Raw genomic sequence first — 24,123 nt, 5'->3', positions numbered from 1 at the left:
GTAATTATTATGTGTCTGAGGTCGGATTTGAAGTCAGCTACTCCTGACTCCAGGGCCAGTGCTCTATCCATTGCACCACCTAGCTGCCCCTAGAATAAGTTTTTTTAAATTCATAATTGAAGAAAATGCTAAATATATCAATGAGGTTACTGAAAAAAATGATGCATTTTTTTCCCTATCAAAGTTCACAGATCCCCTTAAAATCTAGCTGGGAATATGAAATTCCTCCTTACAGACTATAGACCCTATGTTAAAAACTCCTGCCCTAGAAGAAATCTATTGTTAAATTATATCTGTTTCTCTGCTAAATGCATTTATTATTGTTAATATACTAAATAAATTTATTATTCTATGGTGGTGGGGAAAGGAGGGAAGGGAAAAAGGTTTATAAAAATTGATTCAGGCTTACTCCTAAGCCTTCTGTGTGCTCAGTCATGATAATTAGCCCAATTTGAAAGATGAAAATCAAAGTACAAGATTAAATTGTCCAAACTCCATATACTGAAGCTTATCCCAACTAGATAGCACCTCCTGTAATGTTCAATGGACTCCATCTTCCTTTGTCATATTAAATAAAAGCACTGAGGGGTAATAGAAAAATAAAAATCAGAAAATGGTTCAATAGCTTGCACCTATTCTCCCTCAAACATATGATCCAGTTGTTAATTCTGTAACACTTAGGGACAAAGAAGTAAGCCAAAGATGTGAAAGCATACACAAACCTTCAAGTAATCACCACACAGAAGCCTGTCAATGTTCTTCTTCTTAACAGTGGCATTCTTCTGGTTTGACACCTATGAGATGATCAAGATCTATGCTTTTACAACCTATTGTAAAGGTTTTTCAATGTCAAACAATTAACCAACTTACAATTTTGTCTTAAGGTTTACAAATTGCTTCCCTCACAACAACTGTCAGGTAAGCAGTACAAATATTATCTTCATCATACAGATGAGGAAATTGAGATTTAGAGATGAAAGGATTTTCTCACGGTCACATAGATCTAGGCACTTGAGCTAGGATCACTGTGAAAACTCTGCAATGCTCATGTGAGCATAAGACTTCTGAGATGTCAACTGTCACCCAAGAGGCAAAATGGAACTTAGCAAAGGGAATAATTCATGAAGTATTTTGTAACCTTTAAAGCTCTATAAACATGTCAGTTATTATTATTGTTGTTGTTGTTGTCTTAATAAAAGACTGAAGAGAAGGAAAGAAAAAGTAAAAGAATTCTTGAATTAATTTTTCTTAGTTCAAAGTAAGAAACTCTAGTGGTACCAGATCAACCTATAGATTTTGTCTTGCTTTACAAAGGGAAACATTTGAAAGATTATTTTTATTTTGTAAGAGAAAAGCAGTCAGAACTTTAAAAAAATGCACTAGGGAATTATAAGTCTTTTCTCAAGAAAAATTAATTGCTCTATGGACACTGAAATGAATGAAAGCTATGATTAAAATAATGGTAGTGTGTGTAAAATCTTCATGGGATTAGTTCTCTTCTACCTAGAGGATAGTTTTCTAGGTCATCTTTTTCATCCCTGTGCATGGAAAACAATGTAACTAATATTTCATTACTATCTGTAGTAAAAGAAATAAAATGTATGTTCTTATGATTTTAGAAGATTTTGGTTGTTCTTCCCTCCCTTCTCTCCCTCCTTCCACTGGTACAGGAAGCTCCAAGATGAAGAAAGTCTCTCTACCAATGCAGATCAACTCCTTCTCTACAATTTAAAAGCCTTAAAGAGTTACCTAGACTAGCACTGAAGATCAAGTAAATTAGCCAGGGTCACAAAGTCAGTGTGTTAAAAATGAGAATTGTATTTGATTCTTCCTGGCAGAAAGGCCAGCTCTGTATCCATTATATTCCATTGCCACTCCCACAATTTATTATTAATAAAATAACATATTGATGTAATATTTCAAAGTTTTCAAAACATTCCCTTTCAACAGCCATATGCCACACAGTATAAGTATTCTATTTTGCAAATAGAATAACTGAGGTTTTTTGGAAGGTTAAGTGACTTGATAAAATATTATTTAATTCTCTACTGTCTAGTCTTGTTCTCTAATTGTTTCGCATGTCTTCCTCTTCTCCCTAATTGGATTCAAAATTTCTCAAGGACACAAACTACTTTTGACATATATACATCCTCATTACCACACTCCCTTCTAGCACAATACTGAACATATAATGGGCCTTCAAAAAATACTTGTTGATTAATTTATTCACTATAAGTTATTCCATGCAAGAATTTTGTTATTTTCATTTTTTAGTATTTCACTAATGAAGAGATTAAAAGAGATAAAGAACTAATAAACTTTAGCACCAAGAGGTACCAGTCAAAAATGAAGAAAAAAATCACTTGTAGAATTTAAAGGCTTATCAATGGGAAAAAAGAAGTCAATTTGTACATATCTGATTGACCTGCCTTTCCATATTACTTATATATCATGTAAAGCAAAGCACACTTGTGAGAAAGAATATTTGTAGGAGTTGTAAGAGACATGATAATCTTGGGCAGGTACTATTTCATCTTTGACAGGTATAAAGGGCAAAGACACTTGATAGGGATAGCTGTGTGAAGTATGAGTGTATCCCGCAGTGCAGTGCTTGCAAAAGGAGATAGGCTGGAGATACAGTGAGTTTTAACATGTCTCCTTTAGGCCTTCAGAACTACCCTCATGTGAATACAGGTCATGACTGCAAATGACTGCAAATGAGACAGATGGTCTTAGGGAGCATGTCAGGCTGATTTAAAGGAAATCACCTTTACATCTACAACTCCAAATAAAGTAAGATGCAATAAAAGAGTCTGTTTTTTTTTCCCCTAGACATAATTCAAGCTGCTCAACTACCTTTAAGAAATGAAGCCCCGGGGCAGCTAGGTGGCTCAGTGAATAAATCACTGGCCCTGGAGTTAAGAGTACCTGGGTTCAAATCTCGTCTCAGACACTTAATAATTACCTAGCTGTGTGGCCTTGGGCAAGCCACTTAACCCCATTTGCCTTGCAAAAACCTAAAAAAAAAGAAAAAAGAAAAAAAGAAATGAAGCCCCAACTGGTTTTAGGCTCATTCTCATTGCCTGGGGACAATGTCCTAACATAGTAGAAACATAATCAAACTTTAACACAGCAAGGAACAGAAAAGGGAACAGGGATAAATATGAAAAACATTTTATTACTGTTTCAGATAACTTTACACAGATTTTATGACTTGTAAATATTACATTAACATGTATTTAGCCAGATAATCAAGATTATTCCTTTCAAAAAAAGAGTTAAAAGTAATGAAACAAGTGAGGCATTAGAAGGGTATGATCTGTTTCAAGACACTAGAATCCCCTAGTGCCATAGGTAGTCTGAAAGAATAAAAAGACTTCAAGCAGGACAATTCTTAGGATGTGAGACTTCATTTTTCTCTCTCTCCTCTCCTAACATCTTTATTCATATTACTTTGTATTTACTTAACTGTAAAAAAAAATGCTCCTTGAGGCAGGAACCACATGCATTTTGTATGCTCCCGTGCTAGCACATAGTAGGCATTTCACAAATGACTGCTAAATTGACTAAAAATGAATTAAACCACGAATTTTTCATGGACTTTTGAGGAATTAGGCTAAAAAAATACATAAACCCAGTGTGATCTGCTTCTCGTTTCCATAACCATTTTGGCCTGAAATAATTTTTTTCTTGCAAATTCCAAAACCTCCTCCTTCCTTCTGCCCCCACAATATAAGTAAGCCCATGCTTAGTCTCTCCATAATTTTATTTCTCTTTCTTCATTATTCACAAAGATCTAGGTTTGTCTGCTTTTGGAAAGCATAAGGATACCTTTTACAGATTCCCAGAAGGAATTAGGTTTGATATGCCTGGAAGAGGTATATTTATCCTAAACCTGGATACTTTAATACACTTTGCTTCCAAAGCACCAGGGTGGCAAAAACACCATACAAGACAGAACATAGTCTCTGTATAAAAAGTTGACAATCTAAATAAGATAAATACCAGCTGAGACCAAGGATGAACACATGCACTTTGAGTCTTATTAATAGTACCTCCTCCATTCCATCCTTCCTAGTTGCAGTCTTTGAAGCACTCAAGTAAAAATTAAGAGGCTTCAAAAAAAAAATAATGTGTTTTCATGAAGTATTTGAAAGAGCAGTAGTTGTTGAAGGCAAGATTCAATGAATGGAACAATTCAACAATGCACAGAGACTAGAGTAGGCAGAAAAGGAGGGAGTTGGATTTGGAAGAAAAATGAAAAAAGAATGAATGTAGAATGCATCATAAGGGAAGATGAAAGGGAAAATGACTGGAGAGGGAAAAAAATAAGCCAAGAATAGTAGGGACAGTCAAAAAAAAGAAATAAATGTCTCATTATTCACTCATTTTCAGAAGCTCATGTGTTTGATATTAATTCTGAATACAGCCCACTTCTCAGTTTTCTTCAGGTAGCAATTCTATTAGTAATGACGTCAACAATAAAATGTCTAGTGGCAGGCCACCCAGAAAAGAATCTAAGGCTAAAATGAGTGTTTCACACTCCCCCTCAATTTAAAGGGTTGTGGTTCATGATTCTATCATAAATGACTCATTGATTTAAAACTGTTAGGAAGTTAAAAATATATCTGGGCTCAAATTTGTAGTAAGGTAGCATAACGATCTAATTTATTACAGCAAACAGTGATGCTGGTGACATCTTTGCATTTATATGTGGGCAGTCCTCCAAAGAGAATTATGGGGAGGAAAAAAGGACCTGAGACAATAGTTAGTCTGTCCTTTAGCTTATAATCAGAACTGAAAGTTCTAGAGGAATGAGTTTAGGAAAATTACAATTTTGCTTTTCCAAATAGCCATCCTGGTATGAAGTAACTCTCCTTTTCAGTAAATTTGTCCTTATATTTGTCTTATAACCAACATTCATTGAAAAAAACATTTTGTGTGAATTTGTTTTGCTTGATTATATGTGTTCCTTACAAGAGTTTTGTTTTCCTTTCAAAATGGGGTTATGTGGGAGAGAGAAAATAAGTACTTTTAAATGAAAAATAAAGTAAAATGGGGAAACTGGGAGAGATAGAAAGTTTAAATATTATCTGTACTTGTTTCATGAGCTAAAAGAGGACAAAACATGGAGACTGTTCCTCTCAGAGGTTCAAGAGTAAAGGTGATTAGCATGTTTGCTCTTGTTCTCTCTCTCTAAAGGACAATAACTGTCTCCCTTTTAGATCTGAGGATCATTAATAAATCCATCCCCAGTTTTCCCTCCTTGATTTTTTTAATTTCTTTATATAAGACCACATATGGCATTTTTTCTGACTTTTTAATTCTTTTAAAATCCACAAATATAACAGACCATGCAAGACAGTGAGGCCAAAGCCTCAGGGCCATAGCTGATTTCCAACACAATTGTCAGTTTAAGGAAGATCTGTTATTCAATATATACTATCTCTGAAAATTAGTCTTGATATCAAGAGAGCTGTTGATTTCTGAACACCACCTGAGCACACCTTGTCCTTAGTCTCTCATGAACAATGATCATGACCCTATTTTTTCAATCACTTCTCATAGAGGCTAAAAATTACCCTTTTCTACTCTCTTCTACTCCATGAAGTTTTGTCCAATTAAGAAGAAAATGTTTAAGTATTCCTCCTTCAAAATAATTCCCTTAATTCATTGCAGTTAAATGCAGTTTAGCTTAAGGGGAAAATGACTGAATATCTCCAATGTTGCTCGAGGTGCTAGAGATGCAAAGACATATCCTCCAGGAGGGTATCGATGGAGTAAGTAACAAGTACACATATAGAACACTAGAAAAATTGAAGTGGGAGAGAGTAACAATCAGGGAAAGCTTCTTGGAGAAGGTGCTGTCTAAATTGGGAGTTCAGTGACTTGCCCAACTTCACATGGTTAAGTAATTATTAAGTTTCTGAGTCCAGATTTGAACTCAGGTCCTCCTGACTCCAGGGCTGGTGCTCTATTCACTGCACCACCTAGCTGCCTCCTAAATTGGGTCTTGAAGGAAGATGAGGATTTTGACAGATATGAAGAAAGAGCACATTCTAGACATGGACAGCTTATACAGGAGATGGAATTTCAGGATACAGGGGTCTCACTATAGCCATAGGAGTAGGAGTGAGAGTGATGAGCTAATTTTATGCTTCCCTTATGGTTACTTCCCATATGTTAGTTAAATATAGTGTCTATTCTCTCCTAATTGTAAGCAGTTAAAGTGTTCCTAAGGACTTAGGCCAATGATTTCTCTTGAATCATGCTACTGAGATGGGGGAGGAGAAGGGAATTTCAATCTATGCACAATAAAAGCAAGTTTGTAAACTTTTAGTAAGTTTAAAAAACATATAACATTAAGGAGAACTTTTAATGAGAATAAGAAAAATGCATTAAAATTGTATAGTAGGGGAAAAATCAGTTTGTTACATGAATTGTTCATAAAGTAAAGCTCAAATAAGTCTTTTAAAAGTTTTAGATATAAAATACATCTTAGGAATATGTAAACATAGTTTTAGCAGACAATATCTCCCTTTAACTGTTAGATCCTAGAAGACAAAACTATAATGTTTAACTTGTTTATATAATGCCTAACAGCATTTTTGTTTAGATAAGCACTAAAGAAACAGTAGTAGGGGAAAAATGAGTATTCAATTGCAAAATCTTGCCAAGAACATCTTTCAAGTATGGAGCTCCAAACAGAACACAATATCCTAAGAAAGAAATTTAGCTGGTACAGGGAGAATGACAACTGGTATTATCTGTTATCTTATATTACTTTAAAAAAATCTAATATGTATAATGAACAGCTCAAATTCAATATGCTCCAAGCAGAATTCATCTTTTTATCACATCCAGCCTTCTTCCAAACTTCCCTATTTTGGTTGAGGATACTACCATTTTTCTATTCCTTATACTCCCTTTATCCTCACATCCAATATCTTTACTCATAACATAATTTGTATTTGTCCCCTCTTTTCTACTCATAAGGATCCAAACTTTTATAATAATCCCTAACAAGGCTATTCCTCACTTTAATCTATTTTATACAGCTGCCAAAGTAATTTTCCTATGTCACTACCCTATTCAGTGGCTCCCTGTTGCTTCTAGGAAAACAGATAAAGTCATCATTTTTAGTTTTGAAAACCTTCACCATCTAGACCCCACTTATCTTTCTAATCCTATTATATATTACTACAGAACTCTGGAGTCCAATTAGACAACTTCTTGCAATTCTTCATACACAAAACTATCTTCCAAAACCATGCCTCCTTTTTTGCCTCTATTTCTTAGAATGAAGTTTGCTTCAAAATTCAATTCAAGAAGAGCCAACTTCTATATCAAGCCTTTCTTTATTATTCTCACCTAGAGCCTAGTGTTTCCCCTCCCAAAATTATATTGTTAATGAAAATATCTTGTTTGTACTTATGTATTTTTCTTTTCTGAAAGAATGTAAGCTCCTTAAAAGCAGGAACTTAATTTTTTTTCTCTGTATCTTTAGTGACTAGCACGTATCAGATAATAGGAAGTATTTAATCAAGTTTTTTAATTAATTGACTGACTTCACACAATAAATTGCAAATGGAGAAAATTTTTCTTTTTATAAAGAAGTGATGTGACTGGTGTAACATTGATAACTCTGGTAGCTAGGGTTGGAGCTGACATGATATTTATTTGATATTTATGATATTTATTTGAACCTAATTAAAGAATGGTTTCCTAGACTCCAGGAAAGGTTCTAGTAAAAGAGTATCATTCATTACCAATAGTATTGACTGTAGATTTTTCAGAATACAGACACTGCTGGAATTATATATCACTCTTACAAATGCAGTATCAAATATAGGAAGATCTAAGCATTTCTTCCAAAAACCAAACTTTTGGGTAAGTACTTGAGATTCTGGAGTTCCAAGATTGCTTCTGAAGAAGGTGCAAGTAAAAGGAATCCATCATAGAAGACCAAAGGGATTTTCTGATAGAACAGTACTGGAAACTGCTGGAGAAATCCCACAAAGCTTTTTAAAAATGTATACACCTACAAAAAATTATCAAATACTTAATACTTCACCAGAATCCCTTGTTATCAGGATCATTAAAAGTCTATTCTTGTTATTAATTAAACATTCAATTTTCATGAGAAAAAATGGTAGTACAAGTAATTTACTAATAGTAATAATTTCCCTCAACTTCTCTTTCCCCTTCTTTCTCCCTTTTTTACTCCACTGCCTTTCCTTGATTATAGTTTTCTTATGTCATTTCTACAGTTAACTGCACTGAACCTGAGAGGCACCTCAAATACACACCCACATCCCTCAGAAATCCATCTCTACTATTAAAAGCTGTACTCAAAAACACAGAATGAAAGAAATACATATGTGGTAGCGAGTAATACAATTTTCTAGGAGTTTGGGAGCTCAAGTACTCAGTGTTAGGGGGGGAATTTTTGGTTTTTTAAAACATAGAACCTCCAAAAGGAATCCATAACGACTCTGAGAAAAATGGAAATGACGGAAATAAATCTTCCTGAAGAGAAAGTTTCTTATACAAACAGGCTCACAGACACAGCCCCTTCCAGCTCACAAAGTGCCTCTAAAATGCTATTCAGTATTCACTTTGCTGATCTGTTCTCAGACAGAACTCAAAGAACAAACAAAGACTCATCAGCATTTGCTTAAAACTGTACCTTTTTTCATCAATAGGTCTTTAAACTGAGCATCCTTCAGTGCGGTGGTATTAAGGTGATCACTGGACATAATCCTGTAGAAGGATCCCAGCCTCTGTGAAGTCCCCAAGCTTAAAGCATCACTCCTCTGCTTCAGCTTCTAGGCAGTGAAGCAATATCCTCTCCAAGCAGCTCAGAGTTGCACAATTATAGCCAGTTTGGAGTGTGTGTGTGTGTGTGTGTGTGTGTGTGTGTGTGTGTGTGTGTGTGTGTGTGTGAGAGAGAGAGAGAGAGAGAGAGAGAGAGAGAGAGAGAGAGAGAGAGAGAGAGAGAGTATTTCTCCCTCTTTCTACAATATCAGCAGGACCCAACCCAGGTGCTAGACTCAAATGCTGTGGCTCAGACCGCAGACTGTGGCTACCAATTATCAACTGCCATCAACAGAAATCAGCAAGCAATGTGGCAGGAAACTGGTGGTGTCGTAGAAACAGATAACACATCCAGGGCCTCATATCTTCAGACTAGCTGAACGCACATTTTAGTTTGCAAAAATACTTATTCTGTATACCATGCTTTTCAAATTACAAACATATACACATAAACACAAAAACACACACTCCACAGGAAAGATTCAAGACAGTTTATCTTTTTTCCAGTATGTTCATTTTACGACACTGGAATACCTAACCAGACAAGACAGAGAGAAGGGAATCTATAAATCCCAACAAAAATGTTCCTTCCCTTGATCTCTGTTGGAAGCTTTCAGATTGGGAAAAAAATGAATAAGAGAAATCTTACCAATGCAACAGACATAAACAGGTTTTGCTCTTGAAACCAAAACCAGAAGTCCTTAACCATTCATCCTCTGTATTTCAAATCCATTTTGGAGTGCATCATTCCAAGTTCAAAACAGTCTCACTCATTCGAGTCAAATCTGTCTGATATTCCTGTTCTTTCTGTTTCTGCCTTTCCCAGAAGTCTAACTGATGGGAGTAGCTTACACATGCTCTTCTAACCAAGCCCTGCATTGGAGATTGGCGATGTCATAACCACAGGAGGAAACAATTTCACAGCCTGCCTCCCTCTCTCTCTCTCTCTCTCTCTCTCTCTCTCTCTCTCTCTCACACACACACACACACACACACACACATATACACACCCCTTTCTCTTTTGTCCTCTCTTCCCTCAGACCCAGACTTACTACATGTTCACACAAATATCACAACTCACAAAAATCCTGCAAGAATTCTTAAGTGTAACCATTTCAACTAAATGCACTCAGATTTGTCAGTTAAAATAAAAAGGCACAAAAAAATACAGCAGGCACCCAATGCAGGTATTAAGATAAATAAACATGAGGACAATTCTCAGCAATAAGTTCTCATATTTTTATTGATTTTGAGTAAAACACACTTCCTCCCTCTCCTCTGTCCCTGTCTACACAGTTCACTTCCTGTGTGCATGAAGCTTCTCCTGAGCATTCTGATAACCTGAGGCTCTGTGAAGACACTTACAAAGCAAGCTGCCAGTCACAGCAGTTTTCTGAGAAAATCATGGTCTGGCCACAGTGAAAAGGGCAGAATGCCAGAGTAATTAAAAAAACCCCCACCAAAACAACAACAAAACCCCAAAACATCAGTCATAACAGGAAGTCTGTGCTTAGAAAAGACTTTAGTCCTCTATGTTTTGGGTTTGGTTTTATTGCCACCACCACTGCTCCACCCTCCCCATCTCCACTAATCCTCCCAGCTCACCCCTGTCCCTTTACATCTGGTGCAAAGAGAAATGGCATGATACATGTGAGCCATCACAATTGTTTTGGCTATAGGAAGAGTTGTCAAAGCAAAGTTAAACTTTGTATATGTTACCATCAGTGTCAGAAATGCAGCCAATTACATCAGCAACCAGCCCTTGCACTAAGTGTCCCAAACACATCATCTGGGGAATGACAACAGTGTCTGGGCACTGATGTCACTGCCTGCATTTCAATTTGGCTAGAACATATATACTGCCTTGGGCTTAATTATTTTCAAAAAGTGTTTTCAAATTTCGACAGCACTAAGATTCTTCTATGGGGCCATGTTGGCTTACAGGAAATAAGAGAGCTATCTTTGTTTCTAATTTCATAGTTGGCATATATTTTCATGTGCCAGTCAAGCCACTACCCTTGAACAGTTTTCTGGTTCAAATATCATTCTTATTCTGCTTTGGTTTGTCTTTTTTAATAGTTATTGTTTCTCTTCTCTACTCATACCAGCAGTTAAAATAGTTTAAAATCACATTGGATTGGGCAGCCATATTATACTAATATTTCATATTGAACATATAACCAAATAAAAACATTATGTCTTTTTAAAGACATAATAGCAAAATAGCAAAGAGAATGCTAAACTTAAAAGACAGGAGTTCTGAGATCTTTTCCCAGCTCAAACACATAAACTTTGTCAACTTGAACAAGTCACTTAAACTTTCTGTGCCTTAGTTTCCTCATTATTCAATGGGAATAATTATATTTAATTTATATACAGCTTATAGAGTTGTTATGAGAAAAGACTTTTCTAAAGCATAAAATTCCATACAAATGAGTTATTATTACTATTTTCCTTATGGTTTGTTATTAAAGAAGGTTTTTCCCTATCTTATACTTTTGCATTTGATTTTTAACCCAAATGCAGAGTTTTATAATAATCCTATTATATTTCATTTTCTTATCTTTTTGTATCTTTATTCTGTCATCTAAAATACTAGTTTTCCTTCCCAGCTTTGTGTGATCAAAAATTTTGGTAAGTATATCATCAAACTCCACTGAGTTTATTATCTCTCAATTACAAAATAACATTTGACTCAAAGAGCAAGATGTAGCCTGCAAGGATCCATTTCAACAATGTGTCTCCCATACATATGCTAAGATCATAATAGATTCCTAAATATATGAAAGCATAAAAAAACTTCATTCAGTAATCCTCTTATTACCAATAATCATGTGAGGCATTAACAAGGAGATATATGCTTTCCAAGAAGGTTAACCACTGTCATTGAGAATATTCTGTGCGGAGTGAAAATGGGGGCAGTATATTTACTATAAATAATGAGGTCTTGCAGATGCCATTGGTTATAGATGACATTGTATTTTAAGACAAAGGCAAAACAGCTCTTGCCTTCATGGATCTTGTCTTCTAATGGGGGATTTAACATATTTATCTATAACCTCCATTTTTGCTAGTCTATATAAAACACAAACACACACATACATATGTATAGTATACATATATATATTCAGAACAGATGAATAAATATATAAATTAGGGCTACTTACAGTAACCAATTAGAATGAAGGATCTCTGTGTGAGATTGAAGAGTTTTAAAACAAGAAGTTCGGTAACTAAGCAGTGAGGTGGCACAATGTATAGCATACCTGGACTGGTGTCAGAAAGGCCTGAGTTCAAATCTGACCTCAGATACTTTCTAATGGTGTGACCCTGGTTAAGTTCTAAAATTGGTATGCCTCAGTTTTCTCATCTGTAAAATGAATTGGAGAAGGCAAACACTACTATAGAAAACTCCAAAAGAGGTCACAAAGAGTCAGACATAACTGAAAAACTACTAAATAACAAAATAATAACAGCAAACATTTGACCATGAAGACTTCATAAAAAACTGACTCAATACCCTTGTTGAAATCTCTTTATTATATTTCACTGATTTATATTTGCAGTACTTTTTAGGTATTTTCCAAGTATTTTTCAAATACTATAATACTAAAACCAAGTGTTTTAAGGGTTTCAGTTTAGGGGCGTCTAGGTGGCGCAGTGGCTAGAGCACCAGCCCTGGAGTCAGGAGTACCTGAGTTCAAATCCGGCCTCAGACGGTTAATAATTACCTAACTGTGTGGCCTTGGGCAAACCACTTAACCCCATTTGACTTGCAAGTCTCAGTTTAAAGAATGTTAATATTACAATTCTGTGGTTCATTGCCTAAAACAAAGAATGAGAATCCTAAGTTTTGCTTGCCCACACAGACAGCTGCATTTTAAAAATTATTTTTCACCCGAGTTTTATATAGTAAAAGTAAGCGATTAAAGTAATACTGACACATTGTATATTAACTACAATACTATTTCAAATATTTTCCTTCATAAGTTTTGAATATCAAATAAGAAATATACTGAAGACTGTTATGTAATTTACTATAGATAGACATACAGTATTAAAGGTGAGTTGTTCTTTGATCCATCTTAAAGAACTTAATTGATTGCAAGCATCATCTAAGACAACAGTGTGATAGGGCAAGCACCTAAAGCTAGCCTGATCTTAATTCATCTTCATCACTAAAATCAGGATTCAGGAAAAAAGGGAAACAACAATTCTTAACATTATTCTGTGCTTGTTAAATCATATCTAAAAGCACTAACTTCAGTCCTGGGAATTTCATTTTAGAAAAGATATCAGCAAGCTGTAGAAGAGATTCAAAACCATGCCCTGTAAGCATTATTTGAAGGAACAACAGTGTTTATCCTGAATAAGAGAAGTTTTTAGGATGAATCATGATGATAGTCTTCAAATATCTGAAGGGTCATCATCAGGAAAAGAGATTAGACTATTTTTATAAAGGACTGATGAGGTAAAAGTACCAAGGAGTGGAAATTGTACTTGCTAATTCTTTCTTGCTTCTTAATTTTAGCAAAAATATTACCTAAATAGTAAATATTTGTTGAATTGATTAGAAATGTTGGCAGTAGAGTTGGGAGCAGGCATCACTAGCTGGCTGTTCAGGATTTATGAGTTCTAATCAGAGGCAGTCTTTTGTATAAATTCATCAATAAACCACCTATAAGCTTGTTATCTCACTGTTAATACAAAGATTAACGGCCCTCCTCTTCTTCTCTCCTCACATTTGAATAAGAAATAATGGTGGTAGTCAAAATTCACTAAAATAATGAAACAGGCACTGTGTTAGGAATACAGAGACAAAAAATGAAATGTTTTCTGTCTTCAAGGAACTTACATTCAAATGGGAAAACATACGTATATCTATATTTAGGTATACACAAGACATAAACAAATCACCTAGTTGGGCAATTAGGTGGCACAGTGGATAGAGTACCCGGCCTGGAGTCAAGAAGATTCATTTTCCTGAATCAAAATCTAGCCTCAAACACTAGCTGTGTGACTCTAGGAGAATCACTTAATCTTGTTTGCCTCAGTTCCCTCATTTGTAAAATGAATGGGAGAAAGAAATGGCAAAATACTCTAAAATCTTGCCAAGAAAACTGTAAATGGGTTCATGAGGAATAAGGCACTATAGAACAACAACAAATACAAATCAAATGCAAAATTGCCTTCAAGAGGAATACAGAATACTGGTCTTGAGTCAGAAAGTCATGAATTCATATCTTACCTTTAATATTAGGTGTCTGACTTCAGGCAATTAAATAAATTAATTTTAAAAAATCACAAATTTTATATGGCAATTCTCTAAAACTTACTGTGGTAAAGAAATTTTTATTTTGTTGTTTACTACCCAAGTGGCCACAGGTAAGTCTAGGATCAATGCTTTGGTCCAGTAGGGAATTCTTCCTCATGTTCAAAACTTTAGGCTGCTAAATTTTTCCTGAGCATGCGAAATTCACGTAACCATGACCAACTTTCTAATTTCTATTCTGGACTCTCTACTTGAGTAACCCATCCTAATAATACTCCTTTTCCTCTTCTTATAATACACATGTCTTCACTCAGGAAATTCAGTTTTGCAGCAAACAAAAATTCCAATGAAAACATTACCAAAAATATTAGAGGGAAGAAGATTTTTATTAAACTTCATGGATTTCTTTTACCTACATGGGAAATCAGCTAATTTGCAAGGTTTCACCAGAGATTTTAAATCTCCATACATATCCTAGAGGGTCTAGGAATCATTTTATATGTTGCATATACCTATTAATGCAACCATTGTCAAGAATCAATGAATGGCCACATCCATTATAAGTTCCTGTTCTTTGAAGTTTATGACTACACTGTAAAAACTTGCTTTAGGATGAAGTTTTCCACATAAAGATTAAAGTCTGGTATTCAGCTTAAAAAAAGAAAACAAAATAAAAGAATATTTTTAATAAATTTTTTTGTCACATGAAAATTTTTTAAGATAGTAAACTACTCTTACAGATTAAAAATATGATTTATATGTTTGTTGGAAATTAGTTTGTATTAAGGAACAACTACTTCTAAGTCCTTGTTATTGGGGAAAAAGTTCACCACAGAGAAATATTTATTTAGAAATCTGAATGAACCACATAAACTATTAAACTTTTAAATCTAGCATCTGGATCAAATTTTAGCAAGGATAAACATATGTCTACTTGGAGCCAGCATGTTGACATAGAAAAATGCTGAGATTACTAAATACATTGTTGTTGTTCAATTGCTTTCAATGATTTGTGACCCCACTGAAAAGATATTGGAGTGGTTTGTCATTTCCTTCCCCAATGGCATAGAAGATAAGTGACTGGCCCAAGATACCAGAGCTAGTAAGTTTTTGAGACTGGATTTGAATTCAAGTCTTCTGGACTCCATCCCTGATACTCTATTCACTATGCTACCTATTAGTAAATCATGTAGGTGATATCTTTGTGGACAGATCACTAAAGAGTTTGACACAGCTGAAATTACCAAGCAACAATAAAGTAAGCCATGCAGGAGTAAGAGACTAAGGAGTTCACCTTTCTCATTATCTAAGCATTAAAATTTTTTTCTTGTAAAATAAAATTTCACAAAGAACCACCCTTTTGACTAGGATGGATATATGATGGATTTGACACTACAAGTATCTAAGTAACTTTATGAAAGTAGATTGGTTCAATAATGTTATGTTATTATACTATAAGAAACAATGAATATCAGGAATTCAGAGAAACATGAGAAAAACCATATGAGCCACAAAAAACAATATACACAATCATGTCTGGACATTTCCTAGTACCTCATTTGTTCTGCTGAAATATAAGTAGATACTTTCAAGTGCTGCCATCTTCTCCTTGAACTTCCTGACCTATTTACGAAAGCGTAATTTTTATTCTTCATTAAAAGCATATCAATGTGGCTGGGTCTTTTTGTGGTCCCTAAGTTTTATGCAGATACTTTTCCTTCATTATTCTTGTAGCTTGTTATCTCATTTTTAATACAAAGATTAACAACCCTCCTCTTCTTCTCTCCCCACATTTGAATAAGAAATAATGATGATAGTCAAAATACACTAAAATGATATTTAAATTGTTCAGAGTATTAGTGTCAAAGATTCTTATTTTTTAATATTTTTAGAACTACTTGACATCTTCCAGATGAAATGAACCAATAGAACATAGGTTTATCGTCCTAGGTTCAGAAACCGTAACCATTTAAACATTGTACTTCTGTTGCCTCTAAGAGTAAGTGAAATTTCTAGTGGTATCAAAAAGATGCTTACAACTGAACAGCAATAACATTATCATCAAGAACAACCTGAAGGAAAATTGCTTTTGAGTTTATTGAACCTAAACAGCTCCCTCTAGATCTAGATGTGTAATAAGACAACAAGATAGAAGGATAGACATCATACAACCTGCAATTCAACCAAATAGGATAGGCAAAATCCTCTAGAAGTCAGGATCCTATGCAATTAAAAAAAAAATTACCCTAATTCTAAGGTTGTCCTAATGTAAGACAGGCAGAAGGAAAAAAAATAGAACTATTGTAAGGATACTTGGGTTATTTCTGATTCTGGATATCATCACTTGTTCTTTGTGTTACCTTAACTTAATCACATCACAACTCTGGGCTATTTCTACATTCACAAAAGGAGGGGTTGTTTAGATGGTGTCTAAGGTCTCCTTCTAGTTTTAATGTTTTATGATTCTATATGTAATAATATTTTTTAAAAAAAAACACTAAAACTGGGGTGGCTAGGTGGTGTAGTGGATAAAGCACCGGCCCTGGAGTCAGGAGTACCTGGGTTCAAATCCGGTCTCAGACACTTAATAATTACCTAGCTGTGTGGCCTTGGGCAAGCCACTTAACCCCATTTGCCTTGGAGAAACCTAAAAAAAAAACCACACTGAAACTTAATTTCAGCCTGCATCAATCATTATTGCCCTTTGTCTCATTCATTTTAACATTAATGGCAACTCATATTTCTATGATACTTTAAAATTCAAAAATCACTTTCTTCACACTAATGCTAAGATAAATCATCAGTGTAAATAAGGACCATCCCATGGAGTATGGTCAGAGTTGGTCCTCCTGGTTCCAGATAACCCCATGAGTACCTGAACTCATAAGGGATGGCCAACCCATGCGTGTGACTTGACATTGAATGATATGGGTGTTCTGAAATGATAGAGTAAACTCCTTACTGATTACTGAGCTAAAACTGCAGATGATTCAGGGGATCTTAAAAAGGTACTCTTTTTCTTTAACTCTTATACATGGCCATTCTGGCCATTCAGTAATGGGGAATGGGCTCTCTTATTTCCTTATGCTCTGCCAACACTCCTGTTTGGAGTATGGACTCAAAAGAAGCTTATATCATAGCTGCATTTTTTATTGTGTTTTCTCAGTAGATAATCAGATAATGTTCTCAAGATGACCTTGACTAGATTTTGACGTGACTTTGTGAGTCTGAGAGGATCAGAGGTCTTAGATGGGTGAAGCTGAGTAAAAGCAAAGAAACCTATATTAGAGAAGGCAACTGCTGACAAGAGGAGCCCAAATCTTAGTCCCTGTTAACCTGGATTTTGAGGGAGACAATGAGGAGGTAAGAGTGAAGTAGAGGAAATATGCAGTAGAGAAAAAAATGAAAAATGGTATAGTTAACTTATTTCTCTCAAAAATGTGTGCTGTGCTTAATAATTACCCTTTTTCTGTACTTCACTTACATTAACACTAACCTCCCCCTCATGGTCAGAGATTCACCTACTCCCCATCCCATTTAGATAAATAGCTTTCATTTGGAGCAATATACATGGAAAACTATCCCAGGAAAGGGGTAAAGAGATCTAAATTCATAGAAGTAATAGGAATTACCTCAACCCCTTTCCAACCCCTTACCAAAAGAAATACAGAGATGTAACTATTTCAACTCCTTCCCCAAACTCAGCTCAAGGGTTATCATGAGAAATAAATCCACTAAGATAATAGGAATTACCTCAACTTCTTTTCCCTAAAAATTCCCTTAACCTTTTCCTAGTTACACCAGCCTGTAACTGTCATTTACTTTCCTATTTTACTGCTTATTTCTCTGTTGACTGCTATAATCAGTTTAATTACAAGCATCTCACAACTGTCTCTAATTACCTTATTGGGGCAGCTAAGTGATACAGAGAATAGAGCATTGGCCTTGGGGTCACGAGGACCAGAGTTCAAATCCAGCCTCAGACATTTGACACTCACTAGCTGTGTGACCATGGGTAAGTCATTTGACCCCGAGGGCTATCTCCAGTCATTTTGATTCATATCTGGTCACTGGACTCATGATACTTATTCTCCTGCTGCTGCCAGGAGCTGCTTGCTGCTAATCCCCTCAGGGGATCAGCTTCTTCCAATGCCTTTACTTACTCTTGTCTCTCAACTATTAGTAGACTTTCTTTTTTTAAAAATGTATTTATTTATTCTTATTTTGTGCAAATAATGAAAAGATCTAGACCTTATAACTGCTTAATTTACTAACTTCCTTGTTACTTTATAGCTGCCGTAATATGTAATAAACTTTGTCCCTATTCCTCTGAGTCAGGATAGTCAATATGTGGAATTATCAGGTTTCTGAAAGATTGCAGTAGTAGGTATATTTAAATTTTCAAATCCTATTTTAAGCTGTCCTGCTGTTTTGTGTCTTTTGGCATTTCTTTTATATTTAGGAAATAAGTACTTGTCTAACTTTATACCTTATATTATACTGTTTATTAAGAACCTTTTACTCACCATCCCTCCCAATTTAGGAAGACCCAAACATGAGGCATAGAGTAAGCTTTAAATATCATTCTCTGTAACACTAGAGTGGGCTGGTATAGGAATCAATGAGTGCAAGAAAATGAGCTTTTCTTATAAAACAAGAGTGACCCCTTATAGGTGACCTGCTACCTTCTGAACTTAATCCAATTGAAATATATACTAGGGTAGCTAGGTGGCACCGGCCCTGGAGTCAGGAGGACCTGAGTTCAAATCTGACCTCAGACACAATAATTACCTAGCTGTGTGGCCTTGAGCAAGCCACTTAACCCCTTTTGCCTTGCAAAAACCTAAGAAGAAAAAGAAAAGAAAAAATAGATATACTTGATGATTTACTAATAGAAAGGGAATGGGTGGGGGGGACTAGGCCAGTGGATAGTACTGGCCCTTGAATCAGAAGAAACTGAGTCCAAATCCAGCCTCAGACACTTGAAAGGAACTAACTGTGTGACCTTAGGCAAGTCACTTAACCCAAAAAGGAATTAAATAAGACTGAGTCCAAGACCCTTGGTTCCAGAAACAGTTCCTTAATGTGAATTTAGCAAGGTTACCTCCATGTTACAGATGAAGGGACTAAATGTTCAGCCAAGTTAAATAACTTGCTCATTGTCACTGAAATACTGAGTGGTCATGAGAACCTGAATCCAGAATTTCTGATTCCCAAGTCTGGTTTTACTTTCACAATGGCAAGCTGTAGTTTCATTTACTACAACCAGTTTAACATATGGAAGCCTAAAAAACAAAAACTAACTATCCTGTGTTTATCTCCCCTTCAAGAATTCTGGGGGGCAGCTAGGTGGCATAGTGGATAAAGCACCAGCCCTGGAGTCAGGAGTACCTGGGTTCAAATCCGGTCTCAGACACTTAATAATTACCTAGCTGTGTGGCCTTGGGCAAGCCACTTAACCCCATTTGCCTTGCAAAAACCTAAAAAAAAAAAAAAGAATCCTGACATAAGGACAATTTCTCAGTCAATAAACATTAAACCCTAACCATGTGCCACAAACTATACTTTGCTCTGGGAATACAAAGAAAGACAAATAATTCTTGCTCTCAATCACATATATGTAAAATAAAACATAAAAAATATAAAATAAAATTTATAAATAAATGTAGAAATAAAGATAAAAATAAATAAAACTCACACAAATCCTATGAAAAGAAGTTGAAAAGTTGGGATGGAGGTAAGGAAGGGTACCTGTAGGCTGGGTCATGATGAAATCCAAGAGTGCAGCCAGGTGAGAAATGATGATGGTAGCCCTAATAATAATGCCAAGGTTGTGGGTTTGTCCCCATATGGCCAATTTTCCTTAGACTCAGTGACTCAGTAGATAGAGGACTGGGTCTGAAGTCAGAAAGACCTGAGTTCAAAATTGGTCTCAGACAGTTACTAGCTGCATGGATCTTGGGCAAGTAAGGTAACTGTTTGCCTCAGTTAACTCATGTCTAAAATGAACTGGATAAGAAAACGTTGGGAAGACTCAGGCACAAGTGAAGGACTAAATTAGATAATTGTTAAATGGAGGATGCGGGAGGAGCCCTCTACTATCCACTCTCTATCCTCTCTATCCAGAGGGAGGGTGGAACCAGGCAGAGGCCACACAGAGGAGCCTAGAGCTTCAGAGTTGATCTTCTAAGGTGCTGAGATTCTTGAGGGCAAGATGCTGCCCTAGTGGGAAGCCAGGTAAAAAATGATTAGACTGGATTTCCTGGGCATCTTCTGGAAGAAGCCTTTACTGTCATCTCCTACAAGAGGGAGAAAGAGAAGTCCCAGGGGTCGACTATTCATTTCAATTATATGTGAGAAACAAAGCAAAAACTGAAATCTCCTAAAAAGTTTTGATCTATAACTCCAGTATTAAAAATTAAAACATTAAAGAAATAAAAGCAAAGTGATCACAAGAGCTGCCATTATTATTACATTTTATACTTATTCTTTATGAATATATATAATATTTTTATACAATTTATAAATATATAACATTTATAGAGTACTTACTATGTTAGGCACATGTTTCATTTATTTATCTATTTATACAAATCTGGGAGGTATGTATAATTCTTATCCCCATTTTACAAATGAGGAAACTGAGGCAAAGTGGTTAAGTAGCTTGCCCAAGGCCACCTAGGTAGTATCAGAGATCAAATATGAACTCAACTATGTCTTTTTTTTTCTCTTTTTTCTTTTTTCTTTTGCTAGGCAATGGGGTTAAGTGATTTGCCTAAGATCACACAGCTAGGTAATTATTAAGTGTCTAAGTCTGGATTTGAACTCAGGTCCTCCTGACTCCAGGGCCGGTGCTCTATCCACTATGCCACCTAGCTGCCTCTAAACTCAACTATTTCAATACACAACACACACACACACACACACACACACACACACACACACACACACACACACTGCCTTTCCCATTAGAATAGAATCTCCTAGTAAGAACTGTTACATCTTTTGTACTTGAATCTCCAGAACCTTACATATAGTACAGGCACTTACTATAATTCTTGTTGATTGATTGATTATACACACACACACACACACACATATGGATATGGATATATGTTTGTGTGTGTGTGTGTGTGTGTGTGTGTGTATGTGTATGTATCTTTGCAGTGTTTTCACAGCAGGAAATCTGCTCCTAGACTTCTAGTAGCATCCTCTCCTGATCATTTGATTTGAAGCTCATTGTATTTTTTAAAAGGTCATGGTATTTTCTTAAAAGCAGGAAAGAATAGCTATAATAGCAGCAAAATCATGTAAGCCTTCTTCAATGCACCAGAGCATCTCTATTCTATATTCTTGGAGGTTTGGGTGCATTCAACTGCATGCTCAAAATTGAAAACAAGTGTGTCATTAAGTTCAAGAGGTTACTCATCCAAGAGAATACTGAAACCAATAGATTATTTAGACCCACTTATACATCCATGAGATTTAAAGTATGTAAATTGGGCTTTTAAAATCATATGTCTCTTTTCCAAACCTGAGAGATCACCACACATAATTATGAATGGTATGACTTCCTGATAATTTAATATTAAACCAACAATCACTTATCTCTTACCTATAAGAAAGGGTCTATTGATAGGTATGCTGAAACAGAAATTGTTAATTTAGGATTTTGCTCTCTCTCTCTCTATATATATATATATATATACATATATATACAGAGAGAGATAGATATATATATAGATATAGATGTATCTTTCTATATTATACATACACATGTATACATATAATGCATGCATGCTTATATATGTTGTGCTTCCATAAATATCTATACCATGTGTATTGGTGTGGTTATGCATGTATTTGTATGATAATTATACATATATGTGTTGTGTTCCATATACAATGAAGCAGGCATTGCTAATTTAGGACTTTGCAACTGAAGCATGTGTATTTTTAAATAATATTTATATGCTCACATATATGTATACATATATATTAACATGATATGTTTGTGTATGTGTATCTGTTGAGCTATTAAAAAAGAAAATGGCAAACTGCTCCATTATCTTTGTCAACAAACCCCAATAAAAGCAGTGCTATGGTCTACAGGGTCGCAAATAGTAGAAGATTACTGAACAACTGAACAACATCCATTCATCCATCCATCTGTCTACCCATCTCAGCAACAATAGGCCCTTTCTTATTGATGAGAGATAACTGAAGACAGATAAGGAGCTGTTTTATATATTATATATTATATATATATACAAAATTCTAAATGGACCATATTCATATTATTTATATATTAATATTATTTGTTTGCTATAAATATGCATATAAACTATGTATTATAATATTTTATATATGTATAGATGGATGTATATTTTTTTCAGTTATTCAGCATATTTTTTCAGTAGTGTCTAACCATTCATGACCCCATTTGAGGTTTGCTTGGCAAAAATACTCGAGTGGCCTAGCATATTCTTCTCCAACTCATTTTACAATCATGGTTAAGTGACTTGCCCAGGATCACACAGCTAGTAATTACTTGAGATCAGATTTGAACTGAGGAAGCTAAGTCTTCCTTAACTCTAGGTCTGGCTCTATCCTTTGTGCCACCTACCTGTTAAGGAGTATATATACACATATACACAAATATATGAGTATAAAGGTCAAGTAGAAAATAATAACTATTCCTCTTTCTCTTACTTTGACTAATTTATTTGCTAATCCAAAGAGAAACTTGGGGAATTTTAAAATCTAAATCAGTTGTTTAGAAAAAAAGATTACAATCTCAACTCTGAAGTTGGGTGAACTAGAGCCTAAGGGAGTCATGAACTGACTTTTTTGTTAGATAAGTATGGTCTAGATATAACTAAATAGCCAAAATAGCTGTAGGACAGACCTTATCAAGGTGGGGCCTACAGGGGCATTGTAGTCCTGTGAATATTTTGACTATATCAGTAAAAATTATGTAAATTTACTTAGTTACAAATGTTTATATATATATATATATATATATATATATATATATATATATACTAGTATACTAAAGTTATATTTGCTATAAAGATTAAATAAAAATATAAAATGAAAAAGATGAAATTTTTTTTTTTAGGTTTTTGCAAGGCAAACAGGGTTGAGTGGCTTGCCCAAGGCCACACAGCTAGGTAAGCATTAAGTGCTGGAGATCGGATTTGGACCCAGGTACTCCTGACTCCAGGGCCAGTGCTTTATCCACTACGCCACCTAGCCGCCCCAAAAAGATGAAATTTTTAACATTATATATTTGGGCCTAAGGTCAATAAAGGCAGCTAAGTGTTCCAATAGATAGAATATCAAGTACAGAGTCAGGATGACCTAGGTTTAAATATAAACTCAGACACTCAACTAGCTAGCTGTGTGATCCTAGGCAAGTCTCTCTTAACCCTTTTTTGTCTCAATTCCTCATCTGTTACATGAGGTGGAAAAGAAAATGGCAAACCATTCTAGTATCTTTGCAAAGAAAATCCCAAATAAGGACATTAAGAATGGGACATGGGGGTGGCTAGGTGGCAGTGGATAAAGCACTGGCCCTGGAGTCAGGAGTACCTGGGTTCAAATCCGATCTCGGACACTTAATGATTACCTAGCTGTGTGGCCTTGGGCAAGCCACTCAACCCTGTTTGCCTTGCAAAAACCTAAAAAAAAAAAGAATCGGACTTGGTTGAAACAAGTAAACAATGACAAAGGTCAATAAGAAGCCACTGGAGTTTAATAGATGAATAATTTGTTTACAAATTAGGAATTGCATCAGGAAAATCATTTTGCTAGCTATGCTGAGTATGAATTGGATAGGTGAGAGACCTGAAGAAGAAAGATAAATTAGTTTGCTAAATCAATAGCCCAGAAAGGAGAAAATGAGGAGATGAACTAGAATGATGGCTGTGTAAGTAGAGAGAAGGGGACAAATGAAGAGAGACTTGCTGGAGAGAAAAATGATAAGATTTGTCAACAGATTGAATATGAGAATGAAGAGCTTAAGATGACAC

General features: G+C 35.3%; 1 protein-coding gene across 14 annotated transcripts in view; it reads right to left on the bottom strand.

The window, feature by feature from the left end:
- The window catches only part of LDLRAD4 (low density lipoprotein receptor class A domain containing 4), a 582,973-nt gene that overhangs the window by 41,403 nt on the left and 517,447 nt on the right, over positions 1–24,123 (bottom strand). The window contains exons 1-2 of one of the 14 annotated variants that reach the window (XM_074207785.1): positions 8,690–8,718; positions 723–794 (exon numbers count right to left, since the gene is read on the bottom strand). The exons of 10 other annotated variants lie outside the window; for them this stretch is intronic. Coding sequence is in view for 2 of the 4 variants with exons in the window: in XM_074207784.1 (XP_074063885.1) it covers positions 8,690–8,759 (70 nt within the window). In the remaining 2 variants the exon portion in view is untranslated. 3 more of the 14 variants (XM_074207787.1, XM_074207784.1, XM_074207783.1) reach the window with 3 other exon arrangements.

The sequence above is a fragment of the Macrotis lagotis genome, chromosome X (genome assembly GCF_037893015.1).
Source record: "Macrotis lagotis isolate mMagLag1 chromosome X, bilby.v1.9.chrom.fasta, whole genome shotgun sequence".
Lineage (NCBI taxonomy): Eukaryota > Metazoa > Chordata > Mammalia > Peramelemorphia > Peramelidae > Macrotis > Macrotis lagotis.
The sequence above is the reverse complement of the archived record's forward strand: the minus strand, read 5'-3'. Positions and strand labels throughout refer to the sequence as shown.